Source organism: Oncorhynchus keta, chromosome 32 (assembly GCF_023373465.1).
Source record: "Oncorhynchus keta strain PuntledgeMale-10-30-2019 chromosome 32, Oket_V2, whole genome shotgun sequence".
In the NCBI taxonomy this organism is placed as follows: domain Eukaryota; kingdom Metazoa; phylum Chordata; class Actinopteri; order Salmoniformes; family Salmonidae; genus Oncorhynchus; species Oncorhynchus keta.
In genome coordinates, this window is record NC_068452.1 from 32,215,885 (window position 1) to 32,240,294 (window position 24,410).

Below are 24,410 nucleotides of genomic sequence, written 5' to 3' on the forward strand. Positions count from 1 at the left end.
CCCAGAAGACTGATTTAGTGGTAGAAGCAGCAGAGACATTTTGGGTGTTGAGATTTTAGTGCAGAAGAACTACAGGCGGATTTGAGAGAAGGGGTTCCAGCCTCCCAGTGTGATGGCCTGGTGTAGGATGTTAGGGCCAAAGTAGTGTGAAGGGTGGTGGGTTTGTTGGGGATAGTGGTGTATATCTAGGGGTAGATGGTGGTGCAATAATTTTCTTTCTCCCAATTTCACTTTTTTTGAACAAAATGTGCAATTCACACTCCGACCTGTGAAAGGCAGCAATATGCCACATAGCTTACAGTCTGCCGGAAACAACTATTTACAGTACTTTTCCACTTCCTTTTTGTACGGCGCTTTTAGAAGAAAATTGTGACTCGGCTGATTGACCGAATAAAAGCTGCCGTTTGGTCGTCACAATCTCAAAGGTGAGATTCGAATAAGACATATAAAGATGTATGAACATGTCATGTTTAAAATGACGTTTAGGGTAAACATAATGTGAGATGTACTCGAGGGGATGTTACTGCCACCGCCGTTAGCTTAGCAGAATCCTATCTGCCACCTGGCTGACGAGCATGCTGGTTAGCTTGCCATAGTGTCCATATGGAAACAGAACGTAGTTGCGCTCACTTGTTGATGTCCCCGATTAATGTCCCTTTACTAGTTTTGGGTGTTGTGACATTTTTGGTTAGCTAAGTTATCTAACTTGGTCGCCCGTTAATATAATGCTAGCTGGCTAACGTTAGCAAGCTTAGGCTAGGGTATTGTAGATAACGACGTTAGCAAATGCAAATGTACATTGCAAATGAAATCATCATGCAGAGAATCCAATATTCAAATAGTCTATCGTTGGCAGTTTCTTACTAATCCAAGAGTTGTGTCCTGGGTCCGTGATGACTAGGCCACTGCGCAAACTGAAATGCCTATCTAATGTTAGTGCATTGCTGAGTGAAAACAGTGCTGTTCATTGTCTGAGACCCTGCGGCCTAGGTTACTACTAATCTTATCATCCACTTGCGTATATACATCAAATGTCTATCTAATATACATAGTATAAGGTAACTAGATATTGTTCAAATCTGTGTTTCATTTTAAATGTTTAAATCTGCCCTAACCTCAGACCATGGCGAAGTTCCATGCCCCTGAGATCCAGGACAATCCCTCTGGGTGGGGTCCCTGTGCTGTCCCTGAGAAGTTTAAGGACATGCCCTACCAGCCCTTTAGCAAAGGAGACCGTCTGGGAAAGGTTGGTCTTCCTCTGCTGCCTCTCACCTTTAATTATAAACAGCAGTTTGCCCTGCTTCAAGAGGAGGAACTTAGGCTGACTGATTTACTTTTCTGTCCAGGTGGCTGATTGGACAGGAGCAACCTACCAGGACAAGAGATACACAAGTGTGTTAAATTGTGTTGTAGGATTCACGATAATAACATGATATGGTGTAAACATAATCCAGAATATATTGCCTATTCTAGATGTCTATATTCAATATTGATTTTGAGGTATTTCAGACCATGGATGCCATCATTTGACATTTGGTTGAATGTTTTGACAGACAAGTATTCATCTCAGTTTGGGGGTGGTAGTCAGTATGCCTACTTCCATGAGGAGGACGAGACAAGCTTCCAGCTGGTGGACACTGCCAAGACGCAGAAGACTGCCTACCAGAGGAACCGCATGAGGTTTGCACAGGTACAAGACTAACCTGCTCGACCACACACAGTAAAGTATTTTCTGTGTCACCTTTTCTATAACAGGATGTTTTGTTCTGTTTTTACAGAGGAATCTGCGTAGGGACAAGGACCGCAGGAACCTGACCCAGTTCAATATGCAGACCCTCCCGAAGAGTGCCAAGCAGAAGGAGAGGTGAGCTGCCTGCAGTTGTTAAGCCAATCCACTGCTAATGTGGCTTTCTAAAACACATGTTGTTCTCTGGTTGTCTCTATAACTCTGTCTAATCTCATGTGGCTCTGTCCAGGGATCGCATGCGCCTACAGAAAAAGTTCCAGAAGCAGTTTGGCGTCCGTCAGAAGTGGGACCAGAAATCCCAGGTATGGGAAGATCAACAACATCAGTGCACCTCTGGACATCTGAACCGTATTGTGATAATCCTCAGATAATATCTGATGAAGTCGTATGAAGTTTCTGGCAACAGTCTTCCCAAACACCTGCTAACGCTACCATACGTGCCTGTCTCTCCTCCCTCCCCTTTCCCTTTCCCCCCTCATACCTTTCATTTCAAGGCCCAGTTGAAACCCCGGGACTCGTCGGTGGAGGTCCGGAGTGACTGGGAGGTGAAGGAGGAGATGGACTTCCCCAGGCTGATGAAGATGAGATACATGGAGGTGGAGGACCCCACTGACATGTGAGTGACTTATCAACACTGCATCTGTGCTCAATCCAGGGGAGAATGAGTGCCCCCTCGCATTGAGTTCAGTCAGTTGATTTCCTTTCTCCCTCAGTGAGTGCTGTGGTGCGTTGGAGTACTACGACAAGGCCTTCGACCGCGTCACCACTCGCAATGAGAAGCCTCTCAAGAGCATCAAGAGGATCTTTCACACAGTCACCACCACCGACGACCCTGTCATCCGCAAGGTACACCCTCTCAATTCCACACTTACAGCACTGTGCCAGATACAATAAGCCAGAGCAACATATTATTGATTCAGTCCTGTTGTTGTTTTGTCTGAACATTCTTGTCTAGAACTAATGGTTTCACACATTTCAGAAACAAAAACATGATTATTACAATGTCCACTGCCCAGTAGAGTGTGTTCTCTGCTCTGATGTAAATCCTTCCCTATACCTTCCTCTCTGCAGTTGGCTAAGACCCAGGGCAATGTGTTTGCCACCGATGCCATCCTGGCCACCCTGATGTGCTGCACACGCTCAGTCAACTCCTGGGACATTATCGTGCAGAGAGTGGGCAACAAGCTCTTCTTTGACAAGAGAGACAACTCTGATTTTGGTGAGGCTTTCTCAAGTTAATCTATTCAAATCAAATTTATTTGTCACATACACATGGTTAGCAGATGTTAATGCGAGTGTAGCGAAATGCTTGTGCTTCTAGTTCCGACAATGCAGTAATAACCAACAAGTAATCTAACTAACAATTCCTAAACTACTGTCTTATACACAGTGTAAGGGGATAAAGAATATGTACATAAGGATATATGAATGAGTGATGGTACAGAGCAGCATAGGCAAGATACAGTAGATGGTATCAAGTACAGTATATACATATAAGATGAGTATGTAAACAAAGTGGCTAGTGATACATGTATTACATAAGGATGCAGTCGATGATATAGAGTACAGTATATACATATGCATATGAGATGAATAATGTAGGGTAAGTAACATTATATAAGGTAGCATTGTTTAAAGTGGCTAATGATATATTTACATAATTCCCATTGTTAAAGTGGCTGGAGTTGAGTCAGTGTCAGTGTGTTGGCAGCGGCCACTCAATGTTAGTGGTGGCTTTTTAACAGTCTGATGGCCTTGAGATAGAAGCTGTTTTTCAGTCTCCCGGTCCCAGCTTTGATGCACCTGTACTGACCTCGCCTTCTGGATGATAGCGGGGTGAACAGGCAGTGGCTCGGGTGGTTGATGTCCTTGATGATCTTTATGGCCTTCCTGTAACATCGGGTGGTGTAGGTGTCCTGGAGGGCAGGTAGTTTGCCCCCGGTGATGCGTTGTGCAGACCTCACTACCCTCTGGAGAGCCTTACGGTTGAGGGCGGGGCAGTTGCCGTACCAGGCGGTGATACAGCCCACCAGGATGCTCTCGATTGTGCATCTGTAGAAGTTTGTGAGTGCTTTTGGTGACAAGCCGAATTTCTTCAGACTCCTGAGGTTGAAGAGGCGCTTGCTGCGCCTTCTCCACAATGCTGTCTGTGTGAGTGGACCAATTCAGTTTGTCTGTGTGAGTGGACCAATTCAGTTTGTCTGTGATGTGTATGCCGAGGAACTTAAAGCTTGCTACCCTCTCCACTACTGTCCCATCGATGTGGATAGGGGGGTGTTCCCTCTGCTGTTTCCTGAAGTCCACAATCATCTCCTTAGTTTTGTTGACGTTGAGTGTGAGGTTATTTTCCTGACACCACACTCCGAGGGCCCTCACCTCCTCCCTGTAGGCCGTCTCATCGTTCTTGGTAATCAAGCCTACCACTGTTGTGTCGTCCGCAAAATTGATGATTGAGTTGGAGGCGTGCATGGCCACGCAGTCGTGGGTGAACAGGGAGTACAGGAGAGGGCTCAGAACGCACCCTTGTGGGGCTCCAGTGTTGAGGATCAGAGTGGAGGAGATGTTGTTACCTACCCTCACCACCTGGGGGCGGCCCGTCAGGAAGTCCAGTACCCAGTTGCACAGGGCGGGGTCGAGACCCAGGGTCTCGAGCTTGATGACGAGCTTGGAGGGTACTATGGTGTTGAATGCCGAGCTGTAGTCGATGAACAGCATTCTCACATAGGTATTCCTCTTGTCCAGATGGGTTAGGGCAGTGTGCAGTGTGGTTGAGATTGCATCGTCTGTGGACCTATTTGGGCGGTAAGCAAATTGGAGTGGGTCTAGGGTGTCAGGTAGGGTGGAGGTGATATGGTCCTTGACTAGTCTCTCAAAGCACTTCATGATGACGGAAGTGAGTGCTACGGGCGGTAGTCGTTTAGCTCATTTACCTTAGCTTTCTTGGGAACAGGAACAATGGTGGCCCTCTTGAAGCATGTGGGAACAGCAGACTGGTATAGGGATTGATTGAATATGTCCGTAAACACACCGGCCAGCTGGTCTGCGCATGCTCTGAGGGCGCGGCTGGGGATGCCGTCTGGGCCTGCAGCCTTGCGAGGGTTAACACGTTTAAATGTCTTACTCACCTCGGCTGCAGTGAAGGAGAGACCGCATGTTTTCGTTGCAGGCCGTGTCAGTGGCACTGTATTGTCCTCAAAGCGGGCAAAAAAGTTATTTAGTCTGCCTGGGAGCAAGACATCCTGGTCCATGACTGGGCTGGATTTCTTCCTGTAGTCCGTGATTGACTGTAGACCCTGCCACATGCCTCTTGTGTCTGAGCCGTTGAATTGAGATTCTACTTTGTCTCTGTACTGACGCTTAGCTTGTTTGATAGCCTTGCGGAGGGAATAGCTGCACTGTTTGTATTCGGTCATGTTACCAGACACCTTGCCCTGATTAAAAGCAGTGGTTCGCGCTTTCAGTTTCACGCGAATGCTGCCATCAATCCACGGTTTCTGGTTAGGGAATGTTTTAATCGTTGCTATGGGAACGACATCTTCAACGCACGTTCTAATGAACTCACACACCGAATCAGCGTATTCGTCAATATTGTTATCTGACGCAATACGAAACATATTCCAGTCCACATGCTGGAAGCAGTCTTGGAGTGTGGAGTCAGCTTGGTCGGACCAGCGTTGGACAGACCTCAGCGTGGGAGCCTCTAGTTTTAGTTTCTGTCTGTAGGCAGGGATCAGCTAAATGGAGTCGTGGTCAGCTTTTCCAAAAGGGGGGCCGGGCAGGGCCTTATATGCGTCGCGGAAGTTAGAGTAACAATGATCCAAGGTTTTTCCACCCCTGGTTGCGCAATCGATATGCTGATAAAATTTAGGGAGTCTTGTTTTCAGATTAGCCTTGTTAAAATCCCCAGCTACAATGAATGCAGCCCTCCGGATAAATGGTTTCCAGTTTGCAAAGAGTTAAATAAAGTTTGTTCAGAGCCATCGATGTGTCTGCTTGGGGGGGGTATATACGGCTGTGATTATAATCGAAGAGAATTCTCTTGGTAGATAATGCAGTCTACATTTGATTGTGAGGAATTCTAAATCAGGTGAACAGAAGGATTTGAGTTCCTGTATGTTTCTTTCATCACACCATGTCTCGTTAGTCATAAGGCATACGCCCCCGCCCCTCTTCTTACCAGAAAGGTGTTTGTTTCTGTCGGCGCGATGCGTGGAGAAACCAGCATCGGATAGCGTCTCTCCAGTGAGCCATGTTTCCGTGAAGCAGAGAACGTTACAATCTCTGATGTCCCTCTGGAATGCTACCCTTGCTCGGATTTCATCAACCTTGTTGTCTAGAGACTGGACATTGGCAAGAAGAATGCTAGGGAGTGGTGCACGATGTGCTCGTCTCCGGAGTCTGACCAGAAGACCGCCGCGTTTCCCTCTTTTTCGGAGTCGTTTGTTTGGGTCGCTGCATGCGATCCATTCCGTTGTCCTGTTTGTAAGGCAGAACACAGGATCCGCGTCGCGGAAAACATATTCTTGGTCGTACTGATGGTGAGTTGACGCTGATCTTATATTCAGTAGTTCTTCTCGACTGTATGTAATGAAACCTAAGATGACCTGGGGTACCAATGTAAGAAATAACACGTAAAAAAACAAAAAAATGCATAGTTTCCTAGGAACGCGAAGCGAGGCGGCCATCTCTGTCGGCGCCGGAAGGTGATGGTCCAACGCTGTTGGTCCAACTCTGAATGAACAAGGAGGTTTTGTTTACTAGTGAAACAGTAGTTTACCTTATATCAAACTCTCTAATATTTAAGTCTTCTTGTCATAATTCCAATGTTTAGGGGTGCGTTTGGTTTTTGTGCATTCGGCTCATCTAATTATCTGTAACTGTACATGTCAGATCTGTTGACGGTGAGTGAGACTGCCAACGAGCCACCACAGGATGAGGGCAACTCCTTCAACTCGCCCCGTAACCTGGCCATGGAGGCTACCTACATCAACCATAACTTCAGCCAGCAGTGTCTGCGCATGGTAAGACCACTACGATTATACACCAATGTCTAGTGACATTCCTTCAATGTGAGTGTGATGTGGAGGAAGTCCAAGCATTTCTGCCATTGTAAAGAATACATTTAAATTGGATGTTAATTCTTTCAGTTCTAATAGGATGCCGTGTCTTTGTTTCCCCTCAGGGCGGGGAGAGGCACAAGTTCCCTAACCCCAACCCATTTGTAGAGGAGGACATAGACAAGAGTGAGGTGGCCTCTGTTGCCTACAGGTGGGTACTGACCCGTGCTGCTCTCACTACTGCAGACCATCTAATCAGTCAGACCATCTAATCACAGTTAGTTAATTCACATCTGTAAGAAGTCTCTTACATTTTTTTGGGTACTCCTGTTTTTTAAAGGATCCATGTGATGTGTCCTGCTGGATGCTTGGTTAGTGTTGAGGGGTGTAGCTGTGTAGCCCTGTAAACTCACCTGTTTCTGTCTCAGGTACCGCCGCTGGAAGCTGGGGGAGGACATTGACCTGATTGTACGCTGTGAGCACGATGGAGTGATGACCGGGGCCAACGGAGAGGTGTCCTTCATCAACGTCAAGACCCTCAACGAGTGGGACTCCCGGGTAAGAAGGGGAATGAGTGATGACAGAAAATACAGTATCAAATATCTAGTACTATCTCTGGGGATGAAATGTAGTGTTAACTTCCCCTCTAATGCTTAATGTTGTTGAATGTTTTGTTCTTGTCTTAAGCACTGTAATGGAGTGGACTGGCGTCAGAAGCTGGACTCTCAGAGAGGAGCTGTTCTGGCCACCGAGCTGAAGAACAACAGCTACAAACTGGCCCGCTGGACCTGCTGTGCCATGCTGGCTGGCTCAGAGTACCTCAAGCTAGGGTCAGTCACCCCCCAAAAAAAACATGCACAGGTCAAGTGCGACTATACTGTTCACAACAACCATTTTCCCCCTTCAAATTGTCCATAAATTCACCTGGTTATGACCTCCATCAGTTAAATCCCCTGCCCTCCCGTCTCTAGGTACGTGTCTCGTTATCACGCGAAGGACTCTGCGCGCCACGTGGTCCTGGGCACCCAGCAGTTCCAGCCCACTGAGTTTGCCAGCCAGATCAACTTGAGCATGGAGAACGCCTGGGGCATCCTACGCTGTGTCATCGACATCTGCCGCAAGCTGGAGGAGGGCAAGTACCTCATCCTCAAGGACCCCAACAAGGTGAGCCCGGGACTGCTGACCATTGAGCAGAGCATGCCCTTGACTGTTTCTGTAGAGCGCTGCCAATGACTTGAAAGACTAGTACTTGTCTCTGCAACTTGTAGTAGTTGATTTCCCCCATTGTCTGACAGTGTCTGCACACAGAGCCCTAGAAATGTTAGTGTTCCTTACAGAGAGTCAATATCATCATTGTGTGCTTTTGCCAACAGCAAGTGATTCGCGTGTATAGCTTGCCTGACGGAACCTTCAGCTCAGATGAAGATGAGGAAGAAGATGATGATGATGATGAAGAGGATGAGGAGGAGGAAGGTGAGGACTGCCACCATTGCACTATGCGGTACCTGTACTATGTTCACAGGGCATTTGGAAAGTATTCAGACCACTTCACTTCTTCCACATTTTGTTACGTTACAGCCTTATTCTAAAATTAATTAACTGTTTTCCCTTCATCAATCTACACACAATACCCCATAATAACAAATCGAAATCAGGTTTTTTAGAATTATTTGCAAAAAAATAAAGCAATACCTTTTTAGGTATTCAGGGCCTTTGGTATGAGACTTGAAATTGAGCTCAGGTGCATTCTGTTTCCAATGGAAAAAATGAGCATCAGTAAATAACAATAGCGGGGCTATATACAGGGAGTACTGGTGCAGGGGCACCAGTATTGAGGTAATATATACATGTAGGTAGAGTTATTACAGTGACTATGTATAGATAGTAACAGAGTAGAGGGGGGGCAGCAATGCAAATAGTCTGGGTAGCCATTTGATTGACTGTTCAGGAGTCTTATGGCTTGGAGGTAGAAGCTGTTTAGAAGCCTCTTGGACCTAGACTTGGCGCTCCGGTACCGCTTGCCGTGCGGTCTCCGAGAGAACCGTCTATTAATTTTTTTTGGGGCCTTTCTCTGACACCGCCTGGTATAGAGGTCCTGGATGGCAAGAAGTTTGACCCCAGTGATGTACTGTGCCGTACGCACTACCCTCTGTAGTGCCTTGCGGTCGGAGGCCGAGCAGTTGCCATACCAGGTACCATGCAACCCATGCCACATCTTTTCAGTCTCTTGAGGGGGAATAGGTTTTGTCGTGCCCTCTTCACAACTGTCTTGGTGTGCTTGGACCATGTTAGTTTGTTGGTGATGTGAACGCCAAGGAACGTGACGCTCTCAACCTGCTCCACTACAACCCCGTAGAGGTCGAGTTTGCCTTATTAAGGCGCCTAAAGACTCTCAGACCATATAAAACAAGATTCTCTGGTCTGATTTAACTATTTAGCCTGAATGTCAAGCGTCACGTCTGGAGGAAACCAGGCACAGCTCATCAACTGGCCAGTACCATCCATACAGTGAAGCATGGTGGTAGCAGCATCATGCTGTGGGGACTGGGAGACTAGTCAGGATCGAGGGAAAGATGAACAGAGCAAAGTACAGAACCTGCTCCAGAGCGCTCAGACTGGGGAAAAAGGTTCACCTTCCAACAGGACAGCAACCCTAAGCACACAGCCAAGACAACGCAGGAATGACTTCGGGACAACTCTCTGAATGTCCTTGAGTGGCCCAGCCAGAGCCCGGACTTGAAGCAGATCGAAAGTCTAGAGACCTGAAAATAGCTGTGTAGTGACGCTCCCCATCCAACCTGACAGAGCTTGAGAGGATCTGCAGAGAAATGGGAGAAACTCACCAAATGCAGGTGTGCCAAGCTTGTAGCATCATACCCAAGGCTGTAATCGCTGCCAAAGGTGCTTCAACAAAGTACTGAGTAAAGGGTCAGAATACTTATGTACATGTTAAATTCCAGGTTTACATTTTTTATACATTGGCTGAAAGGTCTAAACCTGTTTTTATTTTGTCATTAAGGGGTATTGTTTGTAGATTGAGGGGGGGAATGATGTAACAGCCTTATTCTAAAATGGATTACAATGTGGAAAAGTGAATGGGTCTGAATACTTTCCGAAAGCCCTGTATATATTCCAATGTGTGGGCAGTGGTCTCTGAACACTTTAAATTATTTATGTGATTGTATTCTAATGGTTTGTAAGTAATGTGATTAATAGTTGAGTTTTTGTACAATACATTAACATGTTCTGAATTACTTATGTTTACTGGTTTTAAAGTCCTTTTCTCCCCCCCTTATTTCTCTACTCCCTGTCCTCTTTTTCTAGATGAACAAGAACCCTAAGGTGTGGCAATTGCACTAGTTACCAGGTGGCCTGCATCACACAGAAAATACTTCCTCGTTACATTCAAATAAAGATCTGAGAAACTGGCTCTTGTTTCCATTCATTTTGTATTTTCTCCTACTGAAAGGAGAGATCATTATTTTCTTACTGAAAAATAATCACTAAGCAGGCATGAGTCATAATGAGGATTCCTATTCTGCTCATCTGTGAAGTGTATATATTGTTGATAGCAATTGAATATTCTGGTATATTTAGATACTTGACCTTTCTGTATAACGGTTGAGTGAATGGTTACTGGGTAGTTCAAATTTAATTATATAGCCCTTCGTACATCAGCTAATATCTCAAAGTGCTGTACAGAAACCTAGCCTAAAACCCCAAACGGCAAGCAAAAACTCCCAAGAAAGGCCAAAACCTAGAGGAACCAGGCTATGAGGGGTGGCCAGTCCTCTTCAGGCTGTGCCAGGTGCAGATTATAACAGAACATGGCCAAAATGTTCATAAATGACCAGCATGGTCAAATAATAGGTCTGGGACAGGTAGCACGTCCGGTGAACAGGTCAGGATTACATAGCCGCAGGCAGAACAGTTGAAACTGCTAAACTTCTCTTCGCCCCATGGCAAAATGTTTAGAATTGCATAAAGCTTGCATTTAAAAATTCAATAATTAATTTACTTTTTCCCTCAGCCGCAAGAGGGGGACCACTAAAATGTTTTGGGTGGGGGGTGGGGCCCAACAATCTTAAGGCCCCCAAAAGGATAGGGGCCGGTCCCGATGTCCATGGACAAATACTGTATAATCAGTTTTAGGTATCTATGAACTGAACTGGATGGAAATGTATCATTACTGGCTCGTTACTGTTTGATAGAACTTATCTGCATGAATACAACACAGTATTCACATTATTTGTTTTTAATAATGTATGATCAATTTGCATGATTTTCTGTTATTAATGTGAAAATAATCATTATAGCCGCAATCCCTACTACTTCTGAAAATAGCTCTGATTATCACAAGGTACAGTGTGTGTGTGTGTGTGTGTATATATAGCTGCCATTGATTACCACGCTTGACTGTTGCCAAGGCTACACTGGGGCAAAACACTGGCTGTAAAAATCTATTGCTTCTCAGGCTGTCCTATGTGTGTCCTCCTGCTTTTGTTTCCTTGTATGCAACATTTTGAAAAGTAATTCCTTTTCCAGGACAAAGTCCAGAGATGAATGACATGGACAAGGGATTTAACACTTTCTGTACATATAGGATTACAGGTAGGGAACTCATGTTTTAGGATTATTTATAATCACCATTACAATAAGTTGTGTGGAAGCAGAACATATCAGGTGAAACATATGGAGTGTTCTTATTGTGTTCTGTTGTACAACATAATGCCCTTGTCTTGCTGTACACATGACTACAGACTGCTTCACTCTGACGCCCCGTATTAAAATGTTATGATGAAAATGAGAAAAGACCAATTAAAAAAGGATTTAAATAATTGTTTTACAAAGGTATTTCAGAACACCAGAATCTAGGCCTATTATTATTGACACAAATAAGACCAGACATAATCAGTCCCTTTCCATTTCATAAAGTCTCATAGAAATCTTTTCACACAAGTCAACATCAGAATAAATTGCATGACCATGTCTTGCTAACAGGCAAGACATGGTCGTGGGAGGAAGAGAAGTCTTCTGTGCATGTACATGTCAGCAGCATAATCATAGAAACATTATTACATTTAATAAAATCTAATTTTATTTGTCACATACACATGGTCAGCAGATGTTAATGCGAGTGTAGCGAAATGCTTGTGCTTCGAGTTCCGACAAAGCAGTAATAACCAACAAGTAATCTAGCTAACAATTCCAAAACTACTACCTTATAGACACAAGTGTAAGGGGATAAAGAATATGTACATAGAGATATATGAATGAGTGATGGTACAGAGCGGCATAGGCAAGGTACAGAGTGGCATAGGCAAGATACAGTAGATGGTATTGAGTACAGTATATACATACAGTGCCTTGCGAAATTATTCGGCCCCCTTGAACTTTGCGACCTTTTGCCACATTTCAGGCTTCAAACATAAAGATATAAAACTGTATTTTTTTGTGAAGAATCAACAACAAGTGGGACACAATCATGAAGTTGAATGACATTTATTGGATATTTCAATTTTTTTTAACAAATCAAAAACTGAAAAATTGGGCGTGTAAAATTACCTGTACTGACCTCGCCTTCTGGATGATAGCGGGGTGAACAGGCAGTGGCTCGGGTGGTTGTTGTCCTTGATGATCTTTATGGCCTTCCTGTGACATCGGGTGGTGTAGGTGTCCTGGAGGGCAGGTTGTTTGCCCCTGGTGATGCGTTGTGCAGACCTCACTACCCTCTGGAGAGCCTTACGGTTGTGGGCGGAGCAGTTGCCGTACCAGGCGGTGATACAGCCCAACAGGATGTTCTCGATTGTGCATCTGTAGAAGTTTGTGAGTGCTTTTGGTGACAAGCCGAATTTCTTCAGCCTCCTGAGGTTGAAGAGGCGCTGCTGCGCCTTCTTCACGATGCTGTCTGTGTGGGTGGTCCAATTCAGTTTGTCTGTGATGTGTACGCAGAGGAACTTAAAACTTACTACCCTCTCCACTACTGTTCCATCGATGTGGATAGGGGGGTGTTCCCTCTGCTGTTTCCTGAAGTCCACAATCATCTCCTTAGTTTTGTTGACGTTGAGTTGTGAGGTTATTTTCCTGACACCACACTCCGAGAGGCCCTCACCTCCTCCCTGTAGGCCGTCTCGTCGTTGTTGGTAATCAAGCCTACCACTGTGTCGTCCGCAAAATAACGGAGAATCAAGTAAAATGCATAATCAAAATGACTGTCAGATAGGAAATGTACAGTATGTGCAACTGTACAGTATGTTTGACAGCCCCTAACTTCAAACTGGTCATTGATGTTGTCCTACATTGATTTTTTCTCTTTCAGATTCCCCTCCAGGAGGGTAAAAAGGCTGCGCCAGGATTCTCTGGCACTTCCTGAACTTCCAAATTCCTCTACACAGCGAGTCGTAGATCCTCTGCCAGGAGCCTAGCTCTGTGCGCCACAATGCCGCTCTGGCACGGATGAGCTGGGAGAACTCACTCTTGCTGCCTTTGGCCAGGCACACACTGTCTTTACAGATGAAGAAAACATCCAGGCCAATGAAGAGGGTGTTGAGAGTGATAAAACCAGCCCGCGCCGAGCTGGAGAGGGCTAGTGGGGTGCCTTTGGCCACCTGTCCAATGTCTGGGATGTCCCCTGCTAGCTTGGGTAGGTTTCGTGCTGCTTTGCCTTCCTGGAGCGCCAACTTACCAGCGCTTGCAATCAGATCTTCCTTTGCAAGGGCCTTAACACTCAGAGCCGAGGCACAGTCCACTATGGAGTCGATGCCTTTTCCAATGGCCCCGGCTGTGGCAATCACCTTCCCTGCCCCCAGCACGCCGTCCACCGTGCTCTGCCCCAGGATGGGCTCCATATTAGTGGCCACATCCTCCAGACACTCCTGGAGACTCTCCACGTCCTCCATGAAATTCTGGAAGACTTTACTGGCTTTCTTCTCATGGATGCTATTGACCGTCATCTCTGTGATACCAGTGGCTAAACTGTTGACCCCACTGGTGACCCCCAGGCTGACCCCAGTAATGGTGAGAGCCAGTGACACCCCAGCAGTAACAGGGGATAGAGCTAAGCCCACGATGGATAGGATCCCTCCAGCTGCCCCCACTGAGCTGCCTGCCACACTGGAGATCTTAGCCCCCAGCTTCATCCTGTCCAGCTGCACAGCATTCTCCTCCAGATCGGTCAGAAACTGCTCCATCCTGGGTCGGCGCTGGCTGAACCGGCCAATGAAGCGCTGAGCAGCCTCTTTGAACAGGAATGTTAGTCTGAGGTGCTGGTCCATCCTGACAGAGGGAAGACAGATTCAACATCTATTTACTGTCTACCAATAAAATACAAATATCAACAGTTTTAAAGACAACAACCAAACTAACCTTACCTGATATCATTCAGCTGATTCAAATGGTCCATCATCTTTTCTATGGACTTTTCACTCACATCACCAAGGTTGACCACAGGGATGTCATTCTTCTTTTTCCAAAACAGCATTTGACTGATGGAGCTACTGTAACAATGCATATTAATTTCAACATTACATTTATATGTGGATTTTGAATCACATAAGCCAAAGAACCTTGTCAAATGACATCTGAGAAGGATAAAAATGAAGGAAAATAGTACAACTATGCTAATATAAATTATCATATTAAAACAGTGTTTTAAGATTACTCCCAAACTGTTGTCTGATCTGTAATCTAGAAGGAAAAAATGGACATCAAGTGTTTGTAAAAATTGCAATGAAGAACATTACATAAGTTAATGTTGAAGCAATTGTGATGGTAGCTCCACTTACACTATGTCCATCCTCTTACAGAGCTGCTGGCTGATTTGTGTGTATCTGTCCAGCTGGAGGGCCAGCACCTCTACATTGAGGAGGCTGGGCATAAAGAAGGCCTTAGCATCCCTCTTAAAGTAAATGAGGAGAGGGCAGGATATTCTGGCAGCAGTGATGACAGCCTGAACACTGGCAGGGCTCGCCCCCTGAGGCAGACAGAATAACCTGTTCTCCTCAAACACTAAAAGACAGGTGACCGCCAGACACTCCACGGCATTCAGGAAGTAATCCAGCTTCTCCAGGCCTCCCAGAGTGTCCTTTAGTACAGCTCCCAGCTCCTTCTCCAGCTCCTCACGCCTACTGTCTGCAGTCCCCTGGGTCAGACCGCTCCATACGAACTCCCCAAACGCCTTGGCCTTGGTCTCGGAGTTGCGGACATGGTCGAACTTAAGGTCAATTCTGTCTGCCCTCTGCTTGATGTCCCTCATCATTTCCAGTTCTGTCTCCCTCTGAACGACCCATTTGGAATGCCTGTCACAGAACTCCCTCACTGTGTGAATGTTGCTGAGGGTGTCAGAGATGTACTGGCCCAAGAGCTCCCTTGTTAACTCTGATCTGGAAGAAAAGTAGGCTTCAGTCAGGAGCTTCACTATTGAATTCAGGATAATCAGTATATAAAATTACAAAATTGTAGATACAGAGTGCCTATCCACCAACTTTACCCTTTTATTGAACTACCTTTATTGAATACCTTGGATTCTCTGTCAACATTGCCCTCTGCTGTCAATTTAAAGTAGCCCAGCAACACTCTCCTTTCTGCCCCAGTTATTAAACCTCTTAGATGTAAGGTCCCCTGTTTAGGTTCTAGTTCTGGTACTGGTTCCGACCGACATTTTTGCTTATAAATCGATCTGTGGACTCCGTATATTGAAATGGCTTGCATTGAGCAACAACCCTTGTTCCCACAGACACAGTAGTATTTTTTCTGAGCCTGTGTCATGTAGGATGAGAACTGAAACCACTTGAAGCTAGGATGTCCCTCCTACAATTTAATTTGCTCTTCCGACTGTCCATCAACCCCTGAACCCTACATCACAGCCACTGACAAAGCACATGCCTGCAATAGTTAAGTCATAGCGAAGCAAGAGAGAGTGGTTTCATCATGGTAGCACATTCAGAGATCAAATAATAGCCATAAATCTAAAATAATGTATAGATTAAAAAATACTTAAAAATAACACGTTCTGTTTGTCATAGAGGACCAGGATTGATATGAGATGAAAGGGGAATTCCTAACAAGTTCAGGAAGCCAAGCTACAGCAGACAGTTTGATCAAGAGAGACCTTGCAACAATATGCATTTTCTCTAACACTAAACATACAAATATGTAATTTACAGTTATAAGGAAGGTGAAATCTTATAGTTAGTCATTTTTAAATATGATTATGCTATATTTAGAAAGCATATGTAACTTCAAGCCATATTCATACGATTTTGTTGAACAGGAAATACATCATAAAAATATTAAATATTTGTACTGTGAACTTGAGCTTGTGTCCTGAAAATGCAGCATTATTAGTTATTTTTTATGGCCCTCATGATACATAATTACATTTGGGGATTAAGTTGACGTTTTCGATTACATTTAGTTACAATTAACTGGTTAATAGTCTCACAGTGACATGACGCTCTCCCTGTGTTTGGACATTTCCTGGTTTGGTTGATATCGTTACTGAACAGTGTTGCCTTGTCCCCAAGACATGTCCAATGGAACTGTGGATAATTCAAAAGAAAAATCACAGCCATTAAATTTCTATTATGATATACATTTAGAAACAGGATTCACATACATCACATAGCTACATGGGCAAACACAGTGATTAATTTGTACATCGGTAGGTCCCGCGAACAGAGTGAGCGCGAGAGCCTAACTTTCTGGACATCAGTGTACAGCAACAATTTCAGACGTCACTGCAGAACACCCGCCATATGCATGTAATGCAGAACAAATATCACAATATCCTAATATTATAACTTCAAATAAAATAAATCAATATAGGCTACAGCAGAACACACATATGATAATATATAGGCCTATACATATTCGGATTAATTTCACAGTACAAGTTTGTAAAGGACAACAGTTTTCCTACCGTAGTTTTCCTACCAATGACTCTCCCCATGTCAAGTCCATGTATCTCCTGGCAGTCAATTTCTTGCTCAAAAACATGAACGAGCCTGTGCCTATGACGTTTAGTCTCGTTCTAAAGCTGTTCGGAAGACTCTGGCTGTATAGTCTATTTTTTCCATTTTGAGTGTTAACTATAACCTGGGTGTCGTCTTTAGCCGTGTCTGCAAGGCTTGCTACCAACAAATGCGCCTTGGTTCGGGCATGTTCAGAAAACTTTTTTCTGAGGGCTCTCTTCGGAGGCAGAGGATGATACTGTACATTCCACCCACACTTTTGTTAGCTAGTATTATCCCTCCAGTCGTTTCTAGACCTAAACACCCTAACTTTTGCATGTTGTACAGCCCAAATTTGAATTCTGCATGACAAGCCAGGTGTTATACGTTTGCTTGTTCTTGCACTGCAAATTGCACCTGCTCCGAGAACTTCTACTGTGGATTTATAAAGTAACAATAACCTTATGTACCCATTATCTCTTGAATAATATAACTTACTGCCTCATTAGCTGAGTTCAACTCTTGTACCCCATCAAAACCCAAAATATAATATTGTTTTACTCTAATGTTTACAAAGAAAGTAAACGTAAACAAACACTATACCTTTAATACATAGTTAAAACTATAATTTTGATATCAATGATGGTCAGTCCTTGCATCCATAGGTATGTCTGTGAATTTAAGAGTGATTTTACAATCTCCAATTCCATCCCTCAGTTTTAACCTGAAACAGGGGCGGTTAAAACGCTTTGTTATTGTTTCAACTGGTTCATTTGTGTAAAGAAATATGGATGTATAAAGCTCACTCACCTTGAAAGAGGGTGAATGCTGTTCAGTCTCCCGGAACACCGGAATGTTGTCTTCTCAGTTTCGTTTCCCTTACTTCACCAAACTCAACATTGAGCTATGAGAAGAATGCTTGGATACGTCACCACCACTCCTTTGAATGGCGAGAAAGAAACGCCCAACACAGAGCAAATCCTTTAGTAAACAAATCTGTTGCGTGGAACAATATTGTGAATTATTTACTTACATGTAAACTCATTTTTAAGTTTTATTTGGAAGGATGGCGAGACTAAATGAAATGTTCTGTAACATCCTAGCGACTCCAGAGTGTATCTGACACATGTAGTAACCATTTCAGACATATGTTGTATGTTACCTGTAAAATACATATAAGGTCATGTTTATATCCCATGTAAAGCAAGTGAACAGCAAACCGAGTTTTAAAAAAACAATTAAAGCAACATCTCATGGCACAACGCCTCTCACTCATGTGGCCTACTTTAGTGTGTATGTACTAACATGTATGGGTAACTGATAGATGAACACACGTGCGGACTACATGTTGATGTTTTAGATGTATGTAAATTGTGAAGTCTTTCGTCTGTAATGTCTTGTTCGTTATGTGTCAGACCTCAGTACGATTAGCTGTCACCACTGACATTGGCTAATGGGGATCTTAGAAAAGTCCTAAATAAGACCCTTTCTAACAGTGCCTTATTTACAACTTGTTTTACAAGGTGTAAACCTTTTATACTGGGTGTAACCCTTTTATATCAGTGGGTAACTGGCAAATTGGGAGGGGTAGGGAGTGGGGGGTGTTGCATGGGGACTGTTTGCAGTTCAAATGAGTTAATCAATGGAAAAGTGAATGAATTTACCTGTAAGAAAAACAGAGAACTTTTCACACTGACCTGATACCTGCATTTTAGTGATAGGGTCCGTTGAAATGCAGGACTAGGTCTGTAGGTGGCTTTTGCTTTTCCATGTTTCAAAAAATCTGATATACGAAAAAAGCTAGGATAAAACTGCAGGCATGGTAAATTAGTGGGATTTTGGTCTGTTTTTGAAAGAGATAAGACTGTCATGCTAAAAGTTACTGCAGTATCTTTGCCCTGCAACAAGAGGGGGCATGGCAACAACCTGAGTGACTGGCATAAATCATATGATCCTAGAGGTTGTAGTGTTGTGATCATATACCTCTGTGCTTGTTTGTGATGAACACGTGGCCTTCATTAATATGCATAGAATCATCCGGAAAGAATCAAATGAGTCTGATGATGAGTGTCAAAGGATATTTCAAATGTGCTTCCTGTTTCATGTTTTATGTGTAAGTCAAAGCAAAATTTGTTCTCTGTTTGAGCCGATAATAACCATTAAACCATTAACTCACTCATGGATTCATTTTTATGCATGTTGCAAGTTTTTATTATTATACCTGCAACCAAATTGGCCAGCAATGGGTCAAAGAGTTTCTGATTGGATAGTTTCTTTCCATTTATCCCACCTCAATCAAATCAAATCAAATTGTATAGGTTGGGTACACATATTTTGCATATCTTGTCGCAGGTGCAGTGAAATGCTTATATGCTTGTTTCTAGCGCCAACAGTGCAGTAATACCTAACAATACCCCCGAGCTGACAAGGTACAAATCTGTCGTTCTGCCCCTGAACAGGCAGTTAACCCACTGTTCCCAGGCCGTCATTGAAAATAAGAATATGTTCTTAACTGACTTGCCTGGTTAAATAAAGGTAAAAAAAATAAAATAAAAAAAAAATACAAAACAATACACACAACCCCCCCCCCAAAAGGTATTATAAATATCAGAACGAGCAATGTCAGAGTCCAGAATATAAATATCTATGTATATGATGGTGTGTCTAGACAGTATATGAATATAAAATGTGTGTACAGCAGTAATTATATAGGATGAGCCTTGACTAGATTACAGTATATGCACTGTGTATGAAGCATTAGGACCACCTTCCTAATATTGAGTTGCACCCTTTTGCCCTCAGAGCAGCCTCAATTCAGCGGGACAGGGTGTCGAAAGCATTCCACAGGGATGCCGACTCCAATGCTTCCCATAGTTGTGTCAAGTTGGTTGGATGTCCTTTGGGTGGTGGACCATGTTGATACACATGAGAAACTGGAGAGTGTAAAAAACCCAGCAGAGGTGCAGTTCTTGACACACTCAAACAGGTGTGCCTGGCATCTACTACCATACCCTGTTCAAAGGCACTTAGATATTTTGTCTTATCCATTCACCGTCTGAATGTCACACATACACAATCCATGTCTCAATTGTCTCAAGGCTTGAAAATCCTTCTTTAACCTGTCTCCTCTCCTTTATCTACACTGATTGAATTTAATTTAACAGATGCCATCAACATATATATTTTTTATTTAACTAGGCAAGTATGTTAAGAACAAATTCTTATTTACAATGACAGCCTACCCCGGCCAAACCCAGATAACTTGTGCGCTGGGCCAATTGTGCGCTGCTTTATGGGACTCACAATCACAGTCAGATGTGATGCAGCCTGGATTCGAACCAGGGACTGTAGTGACGCCTCTTTCACTGAGACGCCTTTGACCGCTGCGCCACTCAGTAGCCCAAGGGATCATGGCTTGCACCTGGATTCACCTGGTCAGTCTAGAGAGTGAGGTTCAATATTCCCCTGTAAATACTGCATATTTCCCTATGTCTCTAAGTCACGTGTCTCTGTGCTTCATCTTTCCTCCACAAGACACTGGGTCCAGGGAGATTAAATATGGGCCCTGCTTTCACATTGGAATTCCCCAGCATGTTCACACCACACTGCTTTGGTGGTGACATATTGCTAAACTAAATGGATTGGATTGAAAAAGCAGTTTGACTGGGAAATCTTCCAATACCAGAATCTGATTCTGACACACCTGTCTAGTTGTTCACAGGTAATTATATAGCCTTGACACAGCTGTCTAGTTGTTCACAGGTAATTATATAGCCTTGACACAGCTGTCTAGTTGTTCACAGGTAATTATATAGCCTTGACACAGCTGTCTAGTTGTTCACAGGTAATTATATAGCCTTGACACAGCTGTCTAGTTGTTCACAGGTAATTATATAGCCTTGACACAGCTGTCTAGTTGTTCACAGGTAATTATATAGCCTTGACACAGCTGTCTAGTTGTTCACAGGTAATTATATAGCCTTGACACAGCTGTCTAGTTGTTCACAGGTAATTATATAGCCTTGACACAGCTGTCTAGTTGTTCACAGGTAATTATATAGCCTTGACACAGCTGTCTAGTTGTTCACAGGTAATTATATAGCCTTGACACAGCTGTCTAGTTGTTCACAGGTAATTATATAGCCTTGACACAGCTGTCTAGTTGTTCACAGGTAATTATATAGCCTTGACACAGCTGTCTAGTTGTTCACAGGTAATTATATAGCCTTGACACAGCTGTCTAGTTGTTCACAGGTAATTATATAGCCTTGACACACCTGTCTAGTTGTTCACAGGTAATTATATAGCCTTGACACAGCTGTCTAGTTGTTCACAGGTAATTATATAGCCTTGACACACCTGTCTAGTTGTTCACAGGTAATTATATAGCCTTGACACAGCTGTCTAGTTGTTCACAGGTAATTATATAGCCTAGACACAGCTGTCTAGTTGTTCACAGGTAATTATATAGCCTTGACACAGCTGTCTAGTTATTCACAGGTAATTATATAGCCTTGACACAGCTGTCTAGTTGTTCACAGGTAATTATATAGCCTTGACACACCTGTCTAGTTGTTCACAGGTAATTATATAGCCTTGACACAGCTGTCTAGTTGTTCACAGGTAATTATATAGCCTTGACACAGCTGTCTAGTTGTTCACAGGTAATTATATAGCCTTGACACAGCTGTCTAGTTGTTCACAGGTAATTATATAGCCTTGACACAGCTGTCTAGTTGTTCACAGGTAATTATATAGCCTTGACACAGCTGTCTAGTTGTTCACAGGTAATTATATAGCCTTGACACAGCTGTCTAGTTGTTCACAGGTAATTATATAGCCTTGACACAGCTGTCTAGTTATTCTGTCTGTTATTCACAGGTAATTATATAGCCTTGACACAGCTGTCTAGTTGTTCACAGGTAATTATATAGCCTTGACACACCTGTCTAGTTGTTCACAGGTAATTATATAGCTTTGACACAGCTGTCTAGTTGTTCACAGGTAATTATATAGCCTTGACACACCTGTCTAGTTGTTCACAGGTAATTATATAGCCTAGACACAGCTGTCTAGTTGTTCACAGGTAATTATATAGCCTAGACACAGCTGTCTAGTTGTTCACAGGTAATTATATAGCCTAGACACAGCTGTCTAGTTGTTCACAGGTAATTATATAGCCTTGACACAGCTGTCTAGTTATTCACAGGTAATTATATAGCCTTGACACAGCTGTCTAGTTGTTCACAGGTAATTATATAGCCTTGACACAGCTGTCTAGTTGTTCACAGGTAATTATATAGCCTTGACACAGCTGTCTAGTTGTTCACAGGTAATTATATAGCCTTGACACAGCTGTCTAGTTATTCACAGGTAATTATATAGCCTTGACACAGCTGTCTAGTTGTTCACAGGTAATTATATAGCCTTGACACAGCTGTCTAGTTGTTCACAGGTAATTATATAGCCTTGACACAGCTGTCTAGTTGTTCACAGGTAATTATATAGCCTAGACACAGCTGTCTAGTTGTTCACAGGTAATTATATAGCCTAGACACAGCTGTCTAGTTGTTCACAGGTAATTATATAGCCTTGACACAGCTGTCTAGTTATTCACAGGTAATTATATAGCCTTGACACAGCTGTCTAGTTGTTCACAGGTAATTATATAGCCTTGACACAGCTGTCTAGTTGTTCACAGGTAATTATATAGCCTTGACACAGCTGTCTAGTTGTTCACAGGTAATTATATAGCCTTGACACAGCTGTCTAGTTATTCACAGGTAATTATATAGCCTTGACACAGCTGTCTAGTTGTTCACAGGTAATTATATAGCCTTGACACAGCTGTCTAGTTGTTCACAGGTAATTATATAGCCTTGACACAGCTGTCTAGTTGTTCACAGGTAATTATATAGCCTTGACACACCTGTCTAGTTGTTCACAGGTAATTATATAGCCTTGACACAGCTGTCTAGTTGTTCACAGGTAATTATATAGCCTTGACACAGCTGTCTAGTTGTTCACAGGTAATTATATAGCCTTGACACAGCTGTCTAGTTGTTCACAGGTAATTATATAGCCTTGACACAGCTGTCTAGTTGTTCACAGGTAATTATATAGCCTTGACACAGCTGTCTAGTTGTTCACAGGTAATTATATAGCCTTGACACAGCTGTCTAGTTATTCACAGGTAATTATATAGCCTTGACACAGCTGTCTAGTTGTTCACAGGTAATTATATAGCCTTGACACAGCTGTCTAGTTGTTCACAGGTAATTATATAGCCTTGACACAGCTGTCTAGTTGTTCACAGGTAATTATATAGCCTTGACACAGCTGTCTAGTTATTCACAGGTAATTATATAGCCTTGACACAGCTGTCTAGTTGTTCACAGGTAATTATATAGCCTTGACACAGCTGTCTAGTTATTCACAGGTAATTATATAGCCTTGACACAGCTGTCTAGTTGTTCACAGGTAATTATATAGCCTTGACACAGCTGTCTAGTTATTCACAGGTAATTATATAGCCTTGACACAGCTGTCTAGTTGTTCACAGGTAATTATATAGCCTAGACACAGCTGTCTAGTTGTTCACAGGTAATTATATAGCCTAGACACAGCTGTCTAGTTGTTCACAGGTAATTATATAGCCTTGACACAGCTGTCTAGTTGTTCACAGGTAATTATATAGCCTTGACACAGCTGTCTAGTTGTTCACAGGTAATTATATAGCCTTGACACAGCTGTCTAGTTGTTCACAGGTAATTATATAGCCTTGACACAGCTGTCTAGTTGTTCACAGGTAATTATATAGCCTTGACACAGCTGTCTAGTTGTTCACAGGTAATTATATAGCCTTGACACACCTGTCTAGTTGTTCACAGGTTCTCTTCTCCAGACCATTTCCGGAGACCTTCTCCCTTACCTCACCTCGCTCATCAACTCATCCCTGACCGCTGGCTACGTCCCTTCCGTCTTCAAGAGAGCGAGAGTTGCACCCCTTCTGAAAAAACCTACACTCGATCCCTCCGATGTCAACAACTACAGACCAGTATCCCTTCTTTCTTTTCTCTCCAAAACTCTTGAACGTGCCGTCCTTGGCCAGCTCTCCCGCTATCTCTCTCAGAATGACCTTCTTGATCCAAATCAGTCAGGTTTCAAGACTAGTCATTCAACTGAGACTGCTCTTCTCTGTATCACGGAGGCGCTCCGCACTGCTAAAGCTAACTCTCTCTCCTCTGCTCTCATCCTTCTAGACCTATCGGCTGCCTTCGATACTGTGAACCATCAGATCCTCCTCTCCACTCTCTCCGAGTTGGGCATCTCCGGCGCGGCCCACGCTTGGATTGCGTCCTACCTGACAGGTCGCTCCTACCAGGTGGCGTGGCGAGAATCTGTCTCCTCACCACGCGCTCTCACCACTGGTGTCCCCCAGGGCTCTGTTCTAGGCCCTCTCCTATTCTCGCTATACACCAAGTCACTTGGCTCTGTCATAACCTCACATGGTCTCTCCTATCATTGCTATGCAGACGACACACAATTAATCTTCTCCTTTCCCCCTTCTGATGACCAGGTGGCGAATCGCATCTCTGCATGTCTGGCAGACATATCAGTGTGGATGACGGATCACCACCTCAAGCTGAACCTCGG

At 43.6% G+C, this 24,410-nt stretch overlaps 1 protein-coding gene and 1 pseudogene across 2 annotated transcripts; one reads left to right on the plus strand and one right to left on the minus strand.

Annotated features, from left to right (window-relative positions):
• Positions 1–258: 258 nt before the first annotated feature.
• Positions 259–10,232, plus strand: LOC118364678 (eukaryotic translation initiation factor 3 subunit D). Of its 2 annotated transcripts, none has more exons than XM_052491372.1 (16): positions 259–425; positions 1,121–1,246; positions 1,347–1,392; positions 1,554–1,690; positions 1,779–1,864; positions 1,977–2,049; positions 2,242–2,363; positions 2,461–2,593; positions 2,819–2,966; positions 6,638–6,768; positions 6,930–7,015; positions 7,233–7,362; positions 7,492–7,634; positions 7,776–7,968; positions 8,178–8,277; positions 10,129–10,232. In XM_052491372.1, the coding sequence occupies exons 2-16, from the start codon at positions 1,124–1,126 to the stop codon at positions 10,143–10,145; spliced, it is 1,668 nt and encodes a 555-aa protein (XP_052347332.1). In that variant the 5' UTR covers positions 259–425; positions 1,121–1,123; the 3' UTR covers positions 10,146–10,232. The 2 variants fall into 2 exon arrangements, with proteins under 2 accessions (XP_052347332.1, XP_052347333.1); XM_052491373.1 differs by having other exon boundaries at positions 2,248–2,363.
• A 2,058-nt stretch (positions 10,233–12,290) lies between these two features.
• On the minus strand, positions 12,291–17,990 carry LOC118365650 (uncharacterized; annotated as a pseudogene).
• Positions 17,991–24,410: the final 6,420 nt, after the last annotated feature.